The sequence below is a fragment of the Trachinotus anak genome, unplaced genomic scaffold, assembly GCF_046630095.1.
Source record: "Trachinotus anak isolate AG129_WGS33_773 ecotype Australia unplaced genomic scaffold, CSIRO_AGI_Tana_v1 ptg000003l, whole genome shotgun sequence".
NCBI lineage: Eukaryota > Metazoa > Chordata > Actinopteri > Carangiformes > Carangidae > Trachinotus > Trachinotus anak.
Window position 1 is genome coordinate 24,809,573 of NW_027273854.1, and position 19,955 is coordinate 24,829,527.

Sequence of the window (19,955 nt, forward strand, 5' to 3'; positions counted from 1 at the left end):
CTCTGCTTACTCTCCATCTCAGTAATAATATTCCTCATATTGATTATCTCCTGGTCTTTGGCCACATTGTACGCGGCTTCTTTTCTCCTCTGGTTGTGGATTTTAATTTTCAGCTCGCTGTAGCTGCTAACTTCATGTTCCAGTGTTTGTATGATGTTACGTTGTTTCGCGGCCTCTTTTAGCTGATTTTGTAATTCCTCTGTTTTCTGTTTATTAATCTCCTTGATGTTGAGCACCTGGTTTTCCATTAACACTGTCGACCTTTTTAGGTCCTCGTTCACAAATGTGAGCTCACGGACCTCCTTTCTCAGTTGATGTACTCTTTTCCTGTGAGCATCTAGTATTTGCTGTTTTTCTTTCTGATATGCTCGTCTCAGAGCTTCTTTTTCACTGCCTTCATTTTGGTCTTTAAACTTGATTATCTCGCCTATCTCGTCCTCTAGTTTTTTCACCTCGGACCTTACTTCATTTAACTCGTGTTTTGTCTGCTCATGGTCCAAGTCCTTCTTTTTTAACAGCTGTCTCTGTTCTTATATTGGCCACAATGACCTTTGACCCACAGAATCTAATAAGTTCATCCAATGGCCATTTGTGCCAACCTGAAAACACAACTCCTCCAGCCACGTCTGCAGAGGCATATAGAAAAAAAAACAAACAAAGGATAAAGTGCTTTTATGAACATCTGTGCACAGACAGAACAGAAAACCGTCTTTACACCTGAATCTGACTGGATAATGACGGTCCAATCATGAAGCAGAGTTGGAGAAGTGGAGTGGATTTTAAACATCAGTGATGGCGCGGTCTTGTCTGCGACCCAGGTGTGTTACATTCATAGCACATTAAATATTCACCATTATTTTTTACAGCATCATGAAATATAAATGAACACACCTGTTGCAGCAGAGCCCGACCTGTCGTCCATGTTGAAAATCTACTACACTTTTCAGGAAACTGAGCCACCTGCTTGTTATATAGTCATGGGAGCTCAGTGGAGGGCTGCATCCTTTTTTTTTTTCTTTTTTTTTTTTAAATGAAGAACAGACAAAAAAATGTCAAAGACATTTGTTTGTCATTAAAAGTACTTTTTTTTTTTTTTTTTATTTATTTACAGTATTTCATGAAAAACTATTAAAATACAGACAGTAACAAGTCTGAAAAAAAAAAAAAAAAAAAAAAAAAAAAAAGAGAAAACAAACACATTTACCAAACAATGAAACATTGACAATGAGGTTAAAACTCTAACATGATTCTCACCCCCTCAAGATTTCAGTGCAAGAAGATAAAAATAAGCAGAAAGTGAAATACCAGTTAAGTGAGTGACAAAGAACGCAGTGAGAAAAGGTAAGAACTGTTCTATTTAAAAGAAAAGACAGGGCTGAATATATTATTAAAAACACTGTAAATTACAAAATTACTATTGGTTGCAAGATGAAAAGCATGAAAAGGGACAATACAAGAATGTTAACATCCACAAACATACACACTCAACCTTCAAACAGGTTTCAAACCTGTTTCTACATTAACTTCGCCAACATTCACGCATAGAGTATAAAAAGCTCCACGATCCTCACACTCACACACACACTCACACACACACACACACACACACACACACTCCCCCTGCCTGTCTTCACATCAGCGAGCAGCTGCTCTTGGGCGACGTGGTCCAGCGCAGCCAGCCCAGCTTGTCATCGCTGTACGGTGGGTAACGCAGGCCGTTGAGTCTCTCCAAAGCCCAGCCGCGCAGCATGCAGGCCCGCCGGTGGCTGAACGTCTCGAAGCCCCAGCGGCCGTGGTAACTGCCCCAACCACTGGCCCCTGGACGAAGCAGAGAAAAAAACAACCCAGAATACCAGTCAAGACAGATACGGACTGGAAAACTTACATGTTCTGGTTCAGACTGAGAAAACGTAATTTCAGTCACTGTGGGAATATTCTCTGACAGCATCAAAAGGACTGAGAGTCTGCGTCCACATCAGGGACCGTGCGGCTGCAAGTGTGGACAGCAGTGCCAATGTTAACATACTGATGTTTGGCAAGTAATCACTGCCTTGTTTACCACTGTAATTACGTATGTTAGCGTGAAGAAGAAGAAGGAGGAGAAGAAGAAGAAGAATTTATATAGCACCTTTGAAAACACAATTTGCTATACAGGACAAGATAAAATTGAGGATGAACAATAAAAAAAAAAATTTTTAAAAAAATGATAAAATGACCTTTAAACTGTTTTGAAACATAAAAAATGTAAAGGGGTGGAGATAAGAGAAAAGTGTGACATTTTAAATCCAATGATTACTAGAGCCACTAACTTGGCTAAATGTGTTTTTATTCATCAAACGCCTTTAAAGAGGAACATAAATGTTGCTGTGCTCCCTCTAGTGGAAAAACTGAGTATTCTGAAATAAGTGTCCCAGGCTGGTCTCGGCTGTGAGCCAGTTACATTTGCTGAAATGGTCAGATGCAACATGTGTGGTTGAAGCAGAGCTGCGGGCAGAATGTATAGAGCTGACCAATCTAAAGTACAGATGATACTTTCTACTTTCCAGTGAATCACCACACATATTGATCTAATTCCCATCACGAAAAATGCAATACTGATTTAATTAAAAAACTCGCCCGGCTTGGAAAGAAATTGAAGAGAGTACTGTTTATCTGTATATCTAATTCAAACATGGCCTTACAATGTATGATATGGAACTGTGTTCAAAAGATTTTTAAGAGTAAAGGTAACGACGATAAAAATGTTTTTAAATGTCTAAAAAATTGGATGTTTAAATAAGATCTTTCAAAAGTAAAGATGTTTATAATATCTAGCTGCTGGAAGAGCAACCACAAAGAAATGACTTAACCTACACACCACATCTGTAGAGGAAAGAAAGAAAGTTTATTTATCTAATCCTTTAATCTATTTATAATTTTTTTATTTTTTCTAATGAAGGATTCTTTTCAAAACACAATGGAACGCACCCCCTTTTCTTGTTCTGTTTATTTTTATAATTGCATCATAGAAAAAATACTGAATAGTTTGATCACTTTGTAAAAGGAATTCACAGTGGAGACTATGAACTGTTGCTGTCAGGTGATTACAAAAGAAAAGTAAAAGTAAATAAATAATGGCCTAATCCTCACCGTCCGAAGAGCTTTGCTGAGACACTACAACTAAATCATCTGCACATAAAAGCATCACTAGACGCATCACTGTCTTCTAATCAATAGACTTTAACAAGTCAAAACCCAGTACGTCCTGTGTGATGACATGAGCGGGAGATGAGAGGAGCCTTATCCAGGGTCACACCTACCTACACCTCCAAAGGGCAGGCCCGGCAGGGTCATGTGGACGATCCCGTCATTGGAGCAGAATCCTCCGCTGCTGGTCTTTTCCAGCACCGTGTTGACCACCTCCAAACAGAGAGACAACAGGATGTAAAACTAAAATATAAACACAATAATGTCTGTAGCTGCTGTATGAGGTGGGGGGGGCTGCAGAGCAGTGTGTGCTTACAGAGGATTCGTCGGAGAAAACATAGAGAGCCAATGGTTTCTCTTTACGGTTGATGAAGTCGATGCCTTTCTCCAGAGACTCGATGGTTAGGATGGGCAGGATGGGGCCGAAAATCTCCTCCTCCATCAGGGCGTCGTCCTCGGACATGTCCACCACCACTGTGGGAGCTGGGGGGGCAGTGACAGCAGCCTTTACAGTATGTGTTTATTAATATACCAAAAAAATATTTACAATCAGACACTATGTGGATGATGAAGAAACTTTGCTTTATGGAAACATGACATTTTAATCTCTCTTTTTTTTTTTTTAATCTAATTTATTGATATCTAAATCTAAATGTATTTTTTGTTTTATTGTTGGGTTTATTTTGTTTAGTTTTTTTTAGAAAAAAGAAAACAATTATTTCATTTTATTAAGCGATTCAATGTTAACCATAAAGACCAGGATTTACAGTCTCCCTCCAGATGTTCTTCAGATATGTGGGATAATACAAAATCCTAAACAGCAACAATCAGCACCCGTTTTAAAGCTCAACTACACACTTTTCCATCTTTCTGTCATCAGTTTAGCTGTGAGCTCGGCATTTAAACTTGTGTTGTCTGGAACAAAATAACTGCTGTGGTTTAAAGCTGTGTGAACCTGCGTTCTGTCACCTCAACACCACCACACACTCCTGCACCTGAGCACTGCTGAGACTGATCCTGTTTAGTAAACCAGACCCGGATCGTTTCCCTCAGTTCAAATCTTTCATCATGTTTGAGCATATGAAGGCAACACTGTTAGAAGTGTCAAACTAATCTAGTTGTGTAGTCACAATCACAAAGGTTAGTTCACGTAATCAGGTACTAGTCCAGACCAGAACCTGCAATGAGGACATGATGTCTGTTTGCTAGTGCAACACAAAAGTGCAGGATTAAACAGGAAACCAAAAAAGTTTGAGTTTCTATCAGATAAGGTCCAGCATGTCCTGATCAGGATCAGTTCTTAGGCTCAGTTTTGTATTATACTGGGAATCAAATCTTTTTTTGTAGAGGACTGTTCATCACTGAGATGCATAAAATGACTCAGTGATTTGTGGGCCATAGGGAAACCCAGAGCAAATCAGACCTCTCTCATGCCAGGTTCAGACTAGACATTTTTTCTGCCTGATAAGATGTCACTGCGTCAAACTGGAGGAAACATTCTTGCTGTGACTTGGCAGAGAGACAGGACAGAATGCATGCTGGGACCCGACAAATTATAGCCTGCTGTCTCTCATGACGTCGTCAGAAGGAGGAACCTGGAACAACTTCTGGGAACAAGAATGTAAACACAGAGTCCATAGTGGTGTCTATCATACAAGCTGTCTTGTGTCTCTGGGACACATCAGAGCGGCAGAGTGTTGTTTTCACAGCCCCATCCGGCAGCGTGGAAGCTGCCTGTGAGGGAGGCGTCCCAGATACAGCACCGGGTGTCAATGCTGCATCTTGGAGCCTCAGTGAGAGAGTAGTGGCACACCAGTTGTGTGTTTACGAATTGATTGACAGCCACCTCCCACACCTGACTTTGGCCGTCTCTGATTGGTTAGAGATGAGAGAATATTTCTTTAAGGTTTCAACTTCAAGCTTTCATAACAGGTTACCTTTGGGAGTTTTGCAATGAATGCTGAACTTTCTCCTGTATGTTTTCTACTGAAATGCCCTCCAGAACTCTGTTGCACTGTTTGACACTGTAGAGCAGGGTATCACCTACCTATGTACTTGTCCTCCTCATTGCTCTCTCCTCCCACAACCACTTTCCCACTGGATTTCTTGAGCAATTCCATCAGACGCCTCCAGTGTCGGGGAGACACGATGCGGGACAGGTCAGGACAGGTTTGAGGCTCCTTGCCGTAGAATTCCTCCAGGGCTTCCCGCAGTGCTGGCAGCAGGGCGTCCCGCGTGGCCGGCAAGCACAGCACATAGTCCGGAGCCACACAGCTTTGGCCCGCGTTGAAGAACTTAGCCCACGCCAAGCGGCGAGCAGCAGCCCTGATGTTCACCCCGCCGTATATGAAGCACGGACACTTCCCGCCCAGCTCTAAGGTCACTGGGGTCAAGTGGACTGAAGCTGCCTGCAGGATGCTGCGTGCCACAGTCTGAGAACCTGAAAGAGGTGAAAGGTAAATATCCAAAGAGGACAGGATTTTTCCTCTGCTGAGCTACATTTCTGTATTTCACGACAATCCAGCTGCTCGTACTTTATCTTGATGTCCACCAAAGTGTTGCATGGATAAGCCAGCTGACTGGACTGCAATGCAATGGATCAAAATAAAATCAATAGAACAGAGACTTACATCACTGTCCAGACTCACAGCTACAGATGTTAATTCAATGAACAGACCAGGTTTAAAACCCCCCTCCAATGAAAATCAAGTGTTTAACCATGTTAACATCATATGAATTTTATTATATAACACATATCATGAGTGAAATAAGCAGTCAGGACCTTGACATGACTGTCACTAGCACTGTGTCAGCCACTGCCAGTTACAAGCTAACAATCAACACAAACAAATAAAAGATGCTAACTACACTAACTTCTAACTTCATACTCTCCGCTCTTTCACCTGGACACCTGGAGAAGACAGGTAGAGGGCTGATCCAGAATCTTTCAATAAGAGGAAGTAGTAGCGTAGTGGGAAAATGTTAAATGGGAAAACATTGTTAAATGTCTTCGTCTCACAGATAAAATTTAAATTCTTAAACAATAAAACACACTCTCATTCAATTCAACGCACTCATGGGTCTTACTGCTACAGTCTGATGTGTTGTGGTATGACCACTAGTTTACGGCAGCTAATGTAAGCAAAGACAAGATATCACTATCTGAGTAACATTCAATAGGTTTGCTGACATTGTGACTATTTGTGTTGCTGTGACACTATGTTTAAGATGTTACAAAAATGTTTCATGATGTAAAAGCAGTTTAGGATAAGAGGGAAAGTTCAATGTGCCATGCAGCTGAAATCTGATGAAGGAAGTAGAAAGGGAATGTTGTGCATTTGCACAGCCTCAATATACACAGTTGATATAAGTCACTCCATTACCTTCAATCTTTTGTCAACCCCTATATGTGGATCTCAGCATTTATTTGTTGTGTTCTTGTCCAAGACAAATTGCTGACATTGTGGTCCTGACACCAGTTTAAAAAGTGATATACATGTCTACATTTAGAGCCCTGTGACGTGCAGTAGTCTGGTCCATCCTGGAGGCTTTTACCTGTGTAGAAGATGTGGTCAAAGCGATTCTGCAGAAGAGCCTTGGTGTCCTCTGCTCCACCACTAACAACTGCAAAACAGTCCTGTCAAATTAAGAGTCCCCGTTTAATTAGTGCCAAATTGAACTGTGTCAAGCTCATGATCACTCAAAAGAACTGTATTCTATTCGTGTAAGTTATATATCAGCCGATGAGTAGGTAGAAATTACAGGACAAAAATGTTTTGGACACAGTCTGTCTTTTTTCTGGTGGACGAACTCTGTGATGGACAAGCTTGTTTTTCAACTGTAAAATATGCCTCTCATTTCATATAGTGAATATATAGACCATTCTGAAATGTTTTAAGATTATGAAATGGATTCATTGTATTATCTTGACCACAGCACAGGTTTGTGTTATAAGATCTCTGCTCATACAACACTGAATTGTTAGATTTAACAGAATAAAGAAGATTAAAACTCAGGGAAAGAAGAAAACCCTGAGACACTGACCTACCTGAGACAGATACTTGGGGATGAGCTCTGCTATCAGACTGTCTGTGGCAGCACTGACCTCTGAAGGCTTGATGACCACACAGTTTCCTGTTGGAGACAACATCAAATCAACCAGCCAGTAAAGACATCAGTGACAGTAGTAAACATGTGTCCAAGGTTGTTTAGCTTGTAAACCCTCTAACCTCTGGATTACTCACAGAGCATCTGTATTTTTACAGGGGAATCTGCATTATAAAACATAAAGACATGCTGCTACTGCTACTGGCTTCAGGTAACATTGTGTTATTGCTGTGATGATGCCCTTGAATCTTAAAGAGAGTGACATTTGACACATGAGTCAGCTACAGAACAGCCTTCAACATGAAAGGACCTACTTTATTTTCTACGTTGGAGAAAAAAGAGCTTGTGAATGCAAATCAAATATGGCAGGCTTCAATTTACCTCACTGACCAGTGCAACTATCTCTTCCTGTCATATTTTAGAGATGAACTGAGACCAAAACAAGAGCTTGAACTTAAAGCTGCATTAATAAATATTTAATGTTAACAGTGGATCACATGACTGCTTGTTTGTGAAAAGAGTTGCTCATAGTGAGAGGACTATCTCCTTACAGCATCTTTCAGCCCATTGTTTTGGTTTTACTGGCTGGTTTCCAGGAGCAGCAGCTTTAACTGGTTTATTTTTCAGAGTGGGCGTTTGTGGGTCAGAAAACCAAAACAAAAAGCTCAATGAGGCTAAAAACTCCATGAACCTGAAGGGAACTGGTGATGATTCTTTAAGACCCTTTATCCTTAGATAGTCATTTGATTTATTGTAATATAAAAAAAATATTGGTTATAGCTTTAACAGCTCACATGTGGATGTGAATGATACCTGCTGCAATAGCTCCAACCATAGGTAAGATAAGGAGCTGCAGGGGGTAGTTCCAGGCCCCGATGATCAACACGACTCCTAGCGGCTCCCTCTTCACAAAACACTCATCTAGCTTTGTAGCCTAAAAATGGAATAAAATAAAACAATACACAGGTTTTGAAAATACAGTACATGAACGTACAGTACGTGAACATCATTTCTTAAATCATGTTCCAAACATCAGAAACCAAACATTTTCTTGTGTCATCAATTTTAAATGCAAAGCTTTACTTTTATTCAAAACTTTAAGGTGACCTGGTAGCCGAATGGTTAGGGTACATATGGGTATGTAAGCTTTAAGCAGGCGAGTCCGGGTTCGACTCCCAGACCCTTTGCTGCATTTCCTTCCCCCTCTCTCTGTCCCCACATTTCCTGTCTGTCTACACAATCACTGGAATGCCTCTTTAAGACCATCTGGAAAAAAAAAAAAAAAAAAAAAAAAAAATTGTCTTTGTCTTCTCGCCTTACTGCAGTGATGTACAACTGTACCACAGGGTGTGACATCACATTTGAGTCAGTGCTGGGTGTGGTCAAACATAAAAAACTTTTCAGCCTGGTGTTAAGAACTTTGTAAACTGAAAACCTTCGGACATGTGTAACGTTGGTCACGCAAAATAATATCAAGACATCATTAGATTATGGTAAACATTAAAAATAATGAAGCCCTTTCATGGAAGTATATGAAATGATTTAGATAAATGGTTGTTAAACCTACCAGGTTTTTGCTGACATATTCTGGCTGCATCCAGCTTTTGAAGTTAGCGATGGCGTGGTGCAGCTCGTTGATCACAATATCAATCTCAGACAGGACAGCCTCAAATTTTGGCTGATATGCAAGAGCAACAAGCAGAGAGGAAAGTTAGTGCTTACTGAATTAGACAAATAAATGCATTATATGCTGCACTTCAAACACTGAGCGTGTGCTTTTGTTGTACCAAATATGTACGATTTAAATAACACTCAAATACAGGAGTACAGTTAATATTTGTACAAAATGTGTGAATATATCACAAAGTCAGAGTTGGTCTTAATGTAGTTTGAAAGTAAGTGTGCAGCAGCTCTTATCACAGGGTTAAAAAAACAAACAAAACAAACAAAAATAACAGAAATGCAAAAGGATGACTGTGACCAGACAGAACTGCTGTGCAAAACAAAACTTTGAGGAAGTGTGTGTCTGACACATGAGCACAGTCTTGTACCTTTGCGAGGTCTTTGTGCAGTGCATTTACAATCTGCTGCTCGTTGTCTTTGAGCATGGACATCAGCCTGGTCAGCTGGGCTCGACGAAACTGCTCCGGTACCGTGACGCCGGAGCGAAACGCTGACCGCAGCCTGTCCACAACCTGGCCATGGGTTTCCATCCCTTCACCTGGAACACACACAATCACACACTCACACACACACACACACACACACACACACACACACACACACACACACACACACACGGGAGCAAATGTCATCCGTCAAACAACCGGAAATGCAGAAAACCAAGACAAAACCTCACATGTGAAAAGTTGTAACAGGCAAACTTAATAAAATGAATTGGTTTCTCGGCAGATTTGATAAATGAACTGTCGTATCAGCAATTCCGCATTTCTGTGTCAACTATGTCTACTGTTGTTTCTGACAAACACTAGTTAGCTCACAATCGCTGAATAATGTGGGTGAAGTATCATTTTCAGTTTGCAGCCCTGTGGAACCGAGGTGAACTTCATTAACTGAGGGTCTGTTCGTGAGCTATGGGGCTGTTTATTAGCAAATACTAGTGGGCGTCTAGGAGGGGCCTCAAGTCATTTCGCAATATTTCGCCGCGGAGAGAAATCATTTGTACAATATTTGTAAGCCGAATTTACCACAAGACTTAAACGTTTCACCACGTGTGTTAAAGGATGTGGCTGTTCTCGGACACTTTAACGGGAAAGCAAAGACACATTAAATGTGATAATTCTCTATGGAGTTTCGCAGAATAATGTCTGGCAGTGACAATGACGTGCATCGAACTGGTGTTACTTCGTTGCTGTTAGGAAGAGCGCACAGACAGGCGACGACCTGCCGGTTCACAGGCTGGCGCTTCAGGATGAGCTGGCAGGAAACCTTTTCACCCACCTCATGGCTAATAATGACGACAAGGATAGCAAAAGCAACCGAGCAGTTACAGCTTGAGTGTGATACAAATCTATGAAGTAGCAGGTTAATCTGAGAGCAAATCTTTCCCCTTGTCTCTGGAATTGGAATAATATTCTATTAAGAAACTTAGTATGATATTCATCCACGGAAACAAGTATTTGGAAGAAGTTTAAAACAATAGGACAAAGTGCGACGTTACGTCCCGGCTACCTTTGGTCTGAGTCTTGTCTCTGGAGGTGAACAGCCCTGCAGCCCAGGCTGTGCCGAGGAGGTGATGATGAATGACGGGAGTTCTCTCGTGTTTCCGGGTGTTGTGCCTGCTCTAACTACCGGTTCGCCTTGGAAGCTCACGGAGCCGGGGAGGTGGAGCCGTGTTGGTCGATCTGGAAAAACTAGCACTAAGAACTTGTCAGACAGGGGAGCAATGACCGTGTACGATCAGCGTGGATCTCCATTTGTGAACTGTCACCCACTTATTCGTTGGCCCGAACAGCTGCTGGAGCCCGACAGCCTGATTCACTGCAGCCTCTCTCTGTCAGCTCCAACCAGTCCGGCCATTCTCCTCCGACCTCTCCCATCTAACTGCTGAGCCACCGCTCACTGGATGTTTGAGTGAACTCTTGAGGGGAAATCCCGAGAGATCAGCGCATCCAGAAACACTGAAACCAGCTGGTGATTGGCTGATTGAGTAACTGCATGGATCAGCAGGTGTACAGGTGTTCCTAATAAAGTGCTCCTTCAGCGTGGACACTTTCACTATGCTGTCTGGCATGAGAGGTGTGGAATACTTTCTGTTACCTGAGGAGAGTGCAGCTCATAAAAACAAGTACAAAACATCAACTCATACAAACTGTTAAATAAAGGTTTTTACTTTAGTAACAGATACAGGGTAGAACTGCCTCTAGGGAACAGCCTTATCCTTGCTCTCACTTTTTATAGATTACCAAACTATCAGCCACAGAAGTGAAAGCATTACAACACTAGATAGTGTGACAATGTTTACCTGCTGTAAACAGTGCAGGTGGGGACTGTCTGGATCAGGTTTTCCATTTGGGCTTTAAAGAAGTTGTGTGCACTCCCTGCTGAGACCTTTCCGTACTACAAACCCAAACAAACCTGTACACTCCTGCCGCCTGCTGCAGATACCAGCTCTTGCACAGGCCATGGATGCATTAAATTCAGATTAATAATGTTCATACATTTCTGCATTTTAATATTGTTTTTATCATCTCCAAGTCATTTCTTATTCCTGCTTTTGTCATAACATATGTAGGAATGTGTGGAGTTTTGTTAATTTACCTGTAAAAGAATACAAGTAGTATAAACACATTATCACACTAGGTTGAGAAAAAAGACCTATTGTAAATTATCAGCTTTATGTATCCTCTTGGGAGAATAATAAAGCATATTATTTCCACTTGATACAGCATGTCATGTTAAAGGTCCCATATTTTACACTTTCCCAGTGTTTTATCTGAAATGTTTATATGCATAAGATATATTTGTGGTTTAAAATACCAAAAATCATCTCAGTAGTAGTAGTCTTCAGCCTCTCTTCTAATTGGCTTTTTCTGAGTGACTAAATAAAAATATTGCAGATGTCAGGTGAACAATCAGGGAAAGCAAATCCTGCAAGGCTCAGATGGTGGGTGCAGGTGGGCGGGGCTTGGGGCATGGCTGAGAGCAGTGACTGCTTTGTTGTGAGATCACAAAGTTACAAAAGTCCTGACAGCTCATTGTAAAGACTCAGTTTTCTACATACAGGCTGTGTCCATCTCTCTGTGGACTGAGCACATTAATAATATAACAGTATACAGAACCTAGACCTGCTTTATAATCAATGACAAGGACATCTCATCATCCAAACATACATTCTACAAAAAGGGACCTTTAATGTACCCTGCACTCTGGTGGCCTGAAAGGTGCACAACACGCAAAAGTCAAAAACTCAAAATATTTAGATAAAAACCAAGTGAAATTAACACTTGAACATGTTGCACTATTACTGAGGAGTCAAGTAGCTACTTGGGTGACATATTTCGATGAACTGTCAAGATGGCAAAGTGCCCATTAGAACTGCAAGCATGTAGGAGTTCAGACTCCACTGGGACACACTTGGTTAATAAAGACAGCCCCTCACTCACGCAAGCACAAATAATGGACATGGCTCAACGGAGCTCAGATGATTTTTGGAACAAATGAGTTGGATCAAACATACAGTTTTAAAGATCTAATCATATCACAATGCAAGCGTCATTAAATCACACCTGGAAATAAATCAGCATTAATACAAAAACTTTATTCTCACAATATCAAAATTGACAGACCTACAGAGATTTGTAGATTAAAAGGAATTAAGAGAGAAAACAACTGTGAATATAGTGACTCCTATTGGGAGTCATTACATTAATGGTATTTATTTGTGATGGTGCTGTGCAGCAGCACTGGGCATGTTAAATAGTGACTCACATGACAAATGACAGTTAAAAAGAAACATAAGAGCAAAAACGGGCTAGGGGGGGTTGGTCATTTTGCATTTAATCCTGGCAGCAACAATTATTCAAAAACAAAGAACATATGCATCGAAGGAATTCCTTAGAAGATAAAATAGTGAAACTTCCTACATCTGCATATTCTTGGGGAAAAAAAAAAAAAAAAGATCTAACCCCTTCCAAATACTTCTAAAACTAAATGACAGTGTTCGTCATGAAAAAATACTACATATGTGGTGGAGGTTAAGTTGAGGAGGGACAGTGTCGTATCTACAGAGTGAGAGAGGAGGACAGCAGATGGAAATGGAAGGAGGCTCAGGGCAGAAAGAAAAAGACCATCTTATATAGCTGAAGACAAGTGACAACAGTCATGGGCCCAGTATCAACCTCACCCCTACACCTTTCACAGTGACTGCTCTGTCAGGCTTGGGCAGTGCGGCAAAAATCCAGCTCTTCAAGCTGAACCTGTGCGGAGCTTCAGAGGGTTTGGTGGCTTTTCTGTCTAACTGCTGTGAGTTCAGACTGACAGAACCGTCCAGCAGCGGGATGGAGTGCGGCAGGTGTGAAATGGTACCGGAGGTTTCAACACATCATGGCTGTCTGCTCAAAGCCTTCACAGAAAATAGTCGGCTACTGGCTTCTTGGAGGGGATGCCCCTGGTCTCTTGTGGCGCTGCCTCGAATATGATGAACTCCCGTTGTAGATGCTCATCCAACTCCAAGATGGCCGCCACGTTGCCACATCTGATAATCCAGAGACAAAAAACTGGTTAGGATATTTAGCTTTGCAAGAGAAATTTTGAGGATAAAACACACTGCTACAATCTGTGATGTAAAACTGGCCTTGTGTATGTAAACTGTTAAATGTTGGACATTTGTGTTCAGAAATACCTGGATGTGAGCTAAAAACCAAACCAAATAGTTCTTAAGTTCCCAAATGTGAAAATACAGGTATTATGAACGGACTGAATGGACTGAGGAGAGGACCAGTGATGCAAGAATATATGGACAATGGTGATGAGTCACTGAGCTTCACAATGATCGAAAAATACTGACAACATGAAAATGGTTTATATTAAAGGATTTTGTCACGCAGATTATTATTCTTTGTATTATTCTTTGTCTAATCATTGCCAAAGTTTAAGAACTACGGTTCCCATAATTTGGGAGATGTATACAAGAAGCTGTGGGTTACAACTTGAGCACTGTTCTATTATATATTCTATATTTTTAAAAGTATCTTAAATGAACTTGTGCAGTCTCTGTGTCACCCTCTCGAGGTCATCCTTTACTCTCTTGAAATGATCCCACACTTTGGATTTCCTGCCAGACATGTAATTACTATATAATCACTGCAGGGACCAGCCTTGTAAACTTGCGGAGTTTGATTTTATTTATTTTTCTGTGACCAACCAACTATGACTCTACTCATCAACTATTGTTTATTATAAGCTCTGTGTTTTTTAAGTGGCTTCATGAACATTTAGTCATGATAATGTTAGCCTCGTGAAGTGTAAGTGAACACTGTGTATTTAAAATATATGTTCAGATTTGACAGAGTTATAACTCTGAGAAAAAGTATTTTTCCAAATTGGGCAGTTCAGTTTTTTAAGTACCTAAACTGCCTCTATGAGCTGCGTCACTGCTGCAGCTTCAACAATTGACTGTTTTAATAAGCAGGCCAAACTACAAATAACTTCCTGCTGTTTTTAGAATAGCAGCGTGCAGTTTCTTTGCCTCACACTTCCCTCTGTCCCAGCACCTCCCCTTCAACTCTCCTGCCCTGAGGAGGCGCCCTACACAGAACCTCCCTAATGAATTGAGGTGGTCTCTTTTTCATGTGATAATATGCAGTGTCTTGTGAGGCTTTATTTTTGGACTAAGGACACTCAAACATAAGTGAATGAGGATTATCAAGTTAACTCTCTAAAACTAAAATTAACATAGCCGGACTGACTGGTTGATTCACTACAACCTCTGCCTCTATGTAAATTAGTGAGGCTGTGATCTCTGCTGCTGAACAGACTGACTTGGAGCCTGAACCACAGCAAGATGAGTGGAAAACAAGTTTCCTAACGCAGATCAAACAGGACAGGATGTTGTACAAAGAGGATCACTGACACCACTCACACATTTAGACCACTTCTCAAGCCCATAACACGCTGTGTTACTGTAACTATCTACCTGTAGCAGTAGTTGGGTGCTGACCACACAGTGAGCACTGTCTCGTTGAAGTGCCACTTGTAGCCCTCCATGACCAGCTGGTGTGCTCGGCAGATCATGTGGATGTCGTTGGCTGCGTTGAACTGGGCCACCACATCGCTTCCAAACAAGTATCCGGCTCCTCTAGGACTCACCCCCCACCCTGTGGTGTCTGAGAACAGGGAGAGAAAATCAGTGAGGTGAAGATCTGATTTTGACACGGCATCAGGAATAGGGAAAAACCTGTGTAAAAATATTGCTGTATGCAGGGTTCAAACACAGTTTAGCCATGACTTTAAACTCATTTTCATGACCGACACAAGAAAGACAAGAAAGTACGTGTGTGACAAGATACAGTCACATTTCATAAACCATTGCTGAAGCCCAAAGTGTTTTCAAAGCTCTGGCAAACAGTATATTGTCTATGTACAGTCCACGATGTAGAATACATGACACTCCACACAAGACAGTGTAGCTTGTTACTGTGGTTGGCCACACCTGTGATCATTATACCCTGTGACTGCCTGTTGTAAAATATACAGAGGTCACATGTAAAACTTATCTATGAAAATATTTCCATGACTTTTTTCATATTTTTCCAAACTTTTTCAAGGTTTATAAAACACAATTTACATATTACATGACTTTTCCAGTTTTTGTATGAGCATCCAAACCCCATGTGTATCAATCTACTATTACAGCACTGCTGCCAGTTTGCCCTTCGTCATGTTTAAACGGTTTCTTTGCACATTAATAAGCACATGAATTAACAATGCAGTGTTTAAAAGTGTCGAGGGACTTCTGTATACCTTCAGGGTCCGACCACAGGAGGTCACACATGGGCCCATCATGGGGCACTTCCTGTTTTCTGTCAATGGTTCTGATCTGGTCCAGTGTCTGGATGGAAGGAGACAAGCCACCGTGCACACAGAAGATCTGAAGGACAGAGAGAAGAATGGATCAAATCAGATCATGGACGGGATATATGTTACTCCACCAGATATAAAAGCAGGAACAGCAGGTCATTGAATTCACTGCATTCCTTTCCATTGGTATCACAAGCAGTACTGAACAGTGCATCTCACCTTGCCATCAATGATAGCAGAGAGGGACAGGTAGTCAAAGATCTCAGTGCAGTATCTCCAGACAGTGACTGAGCCGTACTTGCGGAGGCACTCGTCATAGAAGCCATAGACCTGGGTGATTTGCCGGGACTCGTGGTTGCCCCGGATCAAGGTTATCCTGTCTGGATAACGCACCTTAGGAGCACAGCAGAAGAAAAAAACATAAGGATGCTGCCTGCATTTCCTTAAAGCAAATGCAGACATGGGCATTTACAGGTAACGGGCGTCTCATCTTACGTGGCCGGTTACAGTGCAGTTCAGCAGTGGACATAGACTAAAATTCATATATACCTTAAGAGCTAGCAGAAGAAGGAAAGTCTCCACGCTGTAGAAGCCTCTGTCCACAAAGTCGCCCATGAAGAGATAATTTGTCTCGGGGACATCTCCACCGACCTGCAAGGTGAAAAGGTGCAGTTTGTTTAACAGCAGGATATTATAGAATTCATATTAAAAACACATCAATGTTAGTAATAACATCACCACCGTTCTCAGTGGAATTGGACCTGTATCAAACTTGACCAGGCATTAGTTTTTCAGGAATGCAGACTAACAGAGTCTATGGAACTCCTACAGCTGGTACCTACAAAGCCCCACATGGAAATGTGAACTTTCTAACCAGACTCATTAGAAATTCCAAGCTGGAAAAAAAACCCAAACCAAAATCACCCCTTAGCTCTTTGTTTAGGATAATTTGGACACAGCAGAAATCCAGAATCCAGTACACAGGGAGAACAATGCCACTGAAGTATCAAACTGGCTGTTAAATTAACTCCAGTTAATGTGTCTGCATTAAAATTGTGGTTTAAACTTCTTGGATCTTTATTTGTGTTTTTAGGGTAGTGCTGATGACCGCAGTGAAATAAGGGAAAATATTTTAAACTTGTAAATTTTGCTGTTGCTACTTAGTGATGCATCAATTGCAGTTTTCTTGGCTGAATTGGATTTTCTATCTAAAAACTTAAACTGACAGCTACAAAAACATTTTGTCACTTTTCTTCAATGGACAATTCAGTTGTATGTTCATAATAAAACACTGACTACTAACTATTAAATAACTGGATTAAAGGACCCCCCCCCTCTCTCTCTGGCTCCAAACAAGCATAAACAATAGTCACATGACTGCTTTATGGTTACAACTCTCCACTTTTCAGACCACAACAATGGGCGATTTTTATTATTGATGGCCATTATCCAAGGCACAACAGCAACACTAATGGTGTAGACATGCATATGTGTGAGCCGTAGCAGCAGTTCAACAAGGTAGCCGCCATGCACAGGTGAGGTAAGCGGTGCTCCTTTACCTGCCAAGAGCGTTCTCCAGCAGTGGAAAGCAAGCCACTTGTTTTGCTTCAATCTCTATCACTTCTTCTCTGCTACTGCAGCTAGCATGCTAGCCAGCTAGTATCAGCCTGATCGGCCCATCTCCTCAGTTTACCATACTAAGTAGCTGTGACGTCCAGTCTCCCCTTAAGAAGTAGCACTGCTCAGAGGGCATATTCTTACCTCTTGTATTGTAAACACAGCAATGGCTGAAGCTCTTGGCAAGACTTGTATGTAAATGGCTGTTAATGCTAACATTGGCTACGTAGCAATAGCAAAACTTACTAACAGTTCATTTAGTCACCATTATCATGACACAAAATACTAGGATAATTGGTAGCCTACTAGACTAAACACCAGGCATCCAGCATGACCAAGTATTTAAGTGTAAAACACAGGAAAAATAAAAAGATGAAGTTTGTATTGAGCAGTGGATAAAAACAAACAGAAACTTACTCTAAATAGCTCTTTCAAGTCATAGAACTGACCATGTATATCCCCGCACACCTATGAGGAGAATTAGGAGAAACATAATTAATACATTTATTTAGCTTTATTCAAATTCTGTGCATACAAATTCTGAAAAAAAAAAAAGTTTCTTACTGTAACAGGAGAGTCGACTCTCTGGACATTGCTTTCTTCAACCAAAATCTCTCTGAAAGCACATACACATTAAAATATTATTTCATGGTCAGCTGGTCATAAAGGAAGTCTAGCTGATAATTACTTGAAGTTACATAACAATGCAGTAATGACGACAATGATCCTGTAAACAATTAGTATCTACCACATTAGCATGGGTCTCTTATTTGCTTTGTGTGCTATATGTCACCTACATGAATGGATATATCTAACATGAATCAAAAGTTCTGATTAAACACTGCTCTATATATTTAGCATCACAAACATCTAATTTTGTGTGTGTAATACATTTAAGGGCAATTTGACCCATTACCTGGCTTTGGCACACAGTGCTTTGACTTCATTTTCCTTAATGAGCTCACAGCGTCTGAGCTGCTCTATCTGTCGGTCCAGGTCGCTGATGTCCCCCATTGTCACACACATAGGGAGAGCTGCTTACACACTATGGTCACAGACTCCTCTCCTCACACACAGGGGTCACTAAAATAACAGGCTCTTCTTTCACCAGGCAATGGAGCGAACAGCCACTACAGTCTCCTTTCCCCGGACATATACAGGGGTCTTCAACGACTGCACGTCAAGCTCTTGCTATGAGGATGATCAGAATAAGGAACTGTAAGGGAAAAATATAGTTAACAGCCAATTGATTCAATCGGAATAAGACCAAAACAACGCAACAACATTCACGTAACCAAAGAAACATGTTTGGCTACCGTTCGTTGCTTTATAACTTGGAATTGAGTTTGTTTAAACGGGGTCCAAAGTGAACCATTAGAATCGTTTCATAAGAACAACAGGAAACTCACAACGTATTATTCGTTCATTTACACTGAGGAATAGTGGACCAAACAAACTGACGTTATTCGTCAAGGAATGTGGGGCCTATGGGCGTAGCGTAGCAATAGCTAACCATTAGCACATTAGCTTACATCACCGCTAACGACGTCAGCGAACCACTGATTCTTTGATAACTTAGCCAACCATTTTGTTTGGGAATTTGTCCTGAAGGTTAACGCTAATGTTAACCAACTTCTACCGAACAACTACACATTGTTAGTGTGCTAATTAAATGAAGTAATGTATTTAAGTTAGTTGACGAAAGGCTATGTGGTAGCTGGCTAACCCTAGCTCTCAGAGCACCTGGCTAACTTGAGCGTTCGGCGTCAACACTGGTTAGCGCTTCTCGGCTAATTTCGTGAGCAAGCTAGCTAATGCTAGCGAGGTATATCAAAATGATTCGCAAGCCGCCGTTAAATCAACGAATCCAAAGTAAGAGTAATTACCGTTGAGTGGGTAATAGCTGAACTTTGAGAAGAAGCACACATCTGTATGCTCATTCCGTGGATTGTGTGTTTTTTCGCCGTCCACCGGCTCCTCTTCTTTCCCCGGTCTTTGCCGGTTCACTCGCTCCTGCCGTGCTCATGAACACCGACGACTTGACTGTAACTTCCGGTGTGGGGAACGCGCATCGCACGGGAAAAAACGGGAATTAAAGGGTAATTAAAGATAAATTGTAAATAAAATGAAGTAAATTGTAAATTAAAATAAAGTTAATGTTTGAATACTCTTAGATTCTGGATTTTTCAAAGAAGGGAGAGGGAACGATTAAATTTAATTTTTTTTAAAGGGAATTTAAATTTGTGGTAAAATATATATATCTGAGTATTTTAATGCGTTTTAAGTTTGGAGGATTTCTTTTAACGTCAATAACGCAACACAAGTGTTAATTTCTAGCTGAACAACCACATAATTAACTAAAATCAACCTCAACTATCAGTTTACAAGAAAACCTGTGCTGAAGAAATAAGTTAATTAAGCAATTAGTCGATTAAACAGAAAATTATTCAGCAATATTAACAACTAATTTTATAAACTTTCTCCACCATATGTGACAGTAAACT

The 19,955-nt window shown here is 41.0% G+C and overlaps 2 protein-coding genes across 4 annotated transcripts; both read right to left on the bottom strand.

Annotated features, from left to right (window-relative positions):
* Nucleotides 1-1,061: 1,061 nt before the first annotated feature.
* Nucleotides 1,062-10,867, bottom strand: aldh3b1 (aldehyde dehydrogenase 3 family, member B1). 3 transcript variants are annotated; one of them, XM_071474821.1, is made up of 10 exons: nt 10,486-10,867; nt 9,345-9,514; nt 8,861-8,971; nt 8,107-8,227; nt 7,235-7,320; nt 6,742-6,823; nt 5,234-5,626; nt 3,503-3,669; nt 3,300-3,399; nt 1,062-1,818 (listed from the first exon to the last, which is right to left on the bottom strand). In XM_071474821.1, the coding sequence occupies exons 2-10, from the start codon at nt 9,504-9,506 to the stop codon at nt 1,631-1,633; spliced, it is 1,410 nt and encodes a 469-aa protein (XP_071330922.1). In that variant the 5' UTR covers nt 9,507-9,514; nt 10,486-10,867; the 3' UTR covers nt 1,062-1,630. The 3 variants fall into 3 exon arrangements, with proteins under 3 accessions (XP_071330922.1, XP_071330924.1, XP_071330923.1); XM_071474823.1 differs by lacking the exons at nt 8,861-8,971; nt 9,345-9,514; nt 10,486-10,867 and adding an exon at nt 8,401-8,540 and having other exon boundaries at nt 1,484-1,818; XM_071474822.1 differs by lacking the exons at nt 8,861-8,971; nt 9,345-9,514; nt 10,486-10,867 and adding an exon at nt 8,377-8,515 and having other exon boundaries at nt 1,484-1,818.
* A 1,686-nt stretch (nt 10,868-12,553) lies between these two features.
* On the bottom strand, nt 12,554-19,498 carry LOC139618679 (serine/threonine-protein phosphatase 4 catalytic subunit B). Its single transcript, XM_071474826.1, has 9 exons — nt 19,338-19,498; nt 18,368-18,667; nt 18,016-18,067; nt 17,869-17,919; nt 16,384-16,485; nt 16,054-16,227; nt 15,778-15,904; nt 14,951-15,140; nt 12,554-13,510 (listed from the first exon to the last, which is right to left on the bottom strand). Exons 2-9 carry the CDS (start codon nt 18,475-18,477, stop codon nt 13,381-13,383), a joined length of 936 nt encoding a protein of 311 aa, XP_071330927.1. The 5' UTR covers nt 18,478-18,667; nt 19,338-19,498; the 3' UTR covers nt 12,554-13,380.
* Between the last annotated feature and the right edge of the window lie 457 nt (nt 19,499-19,955).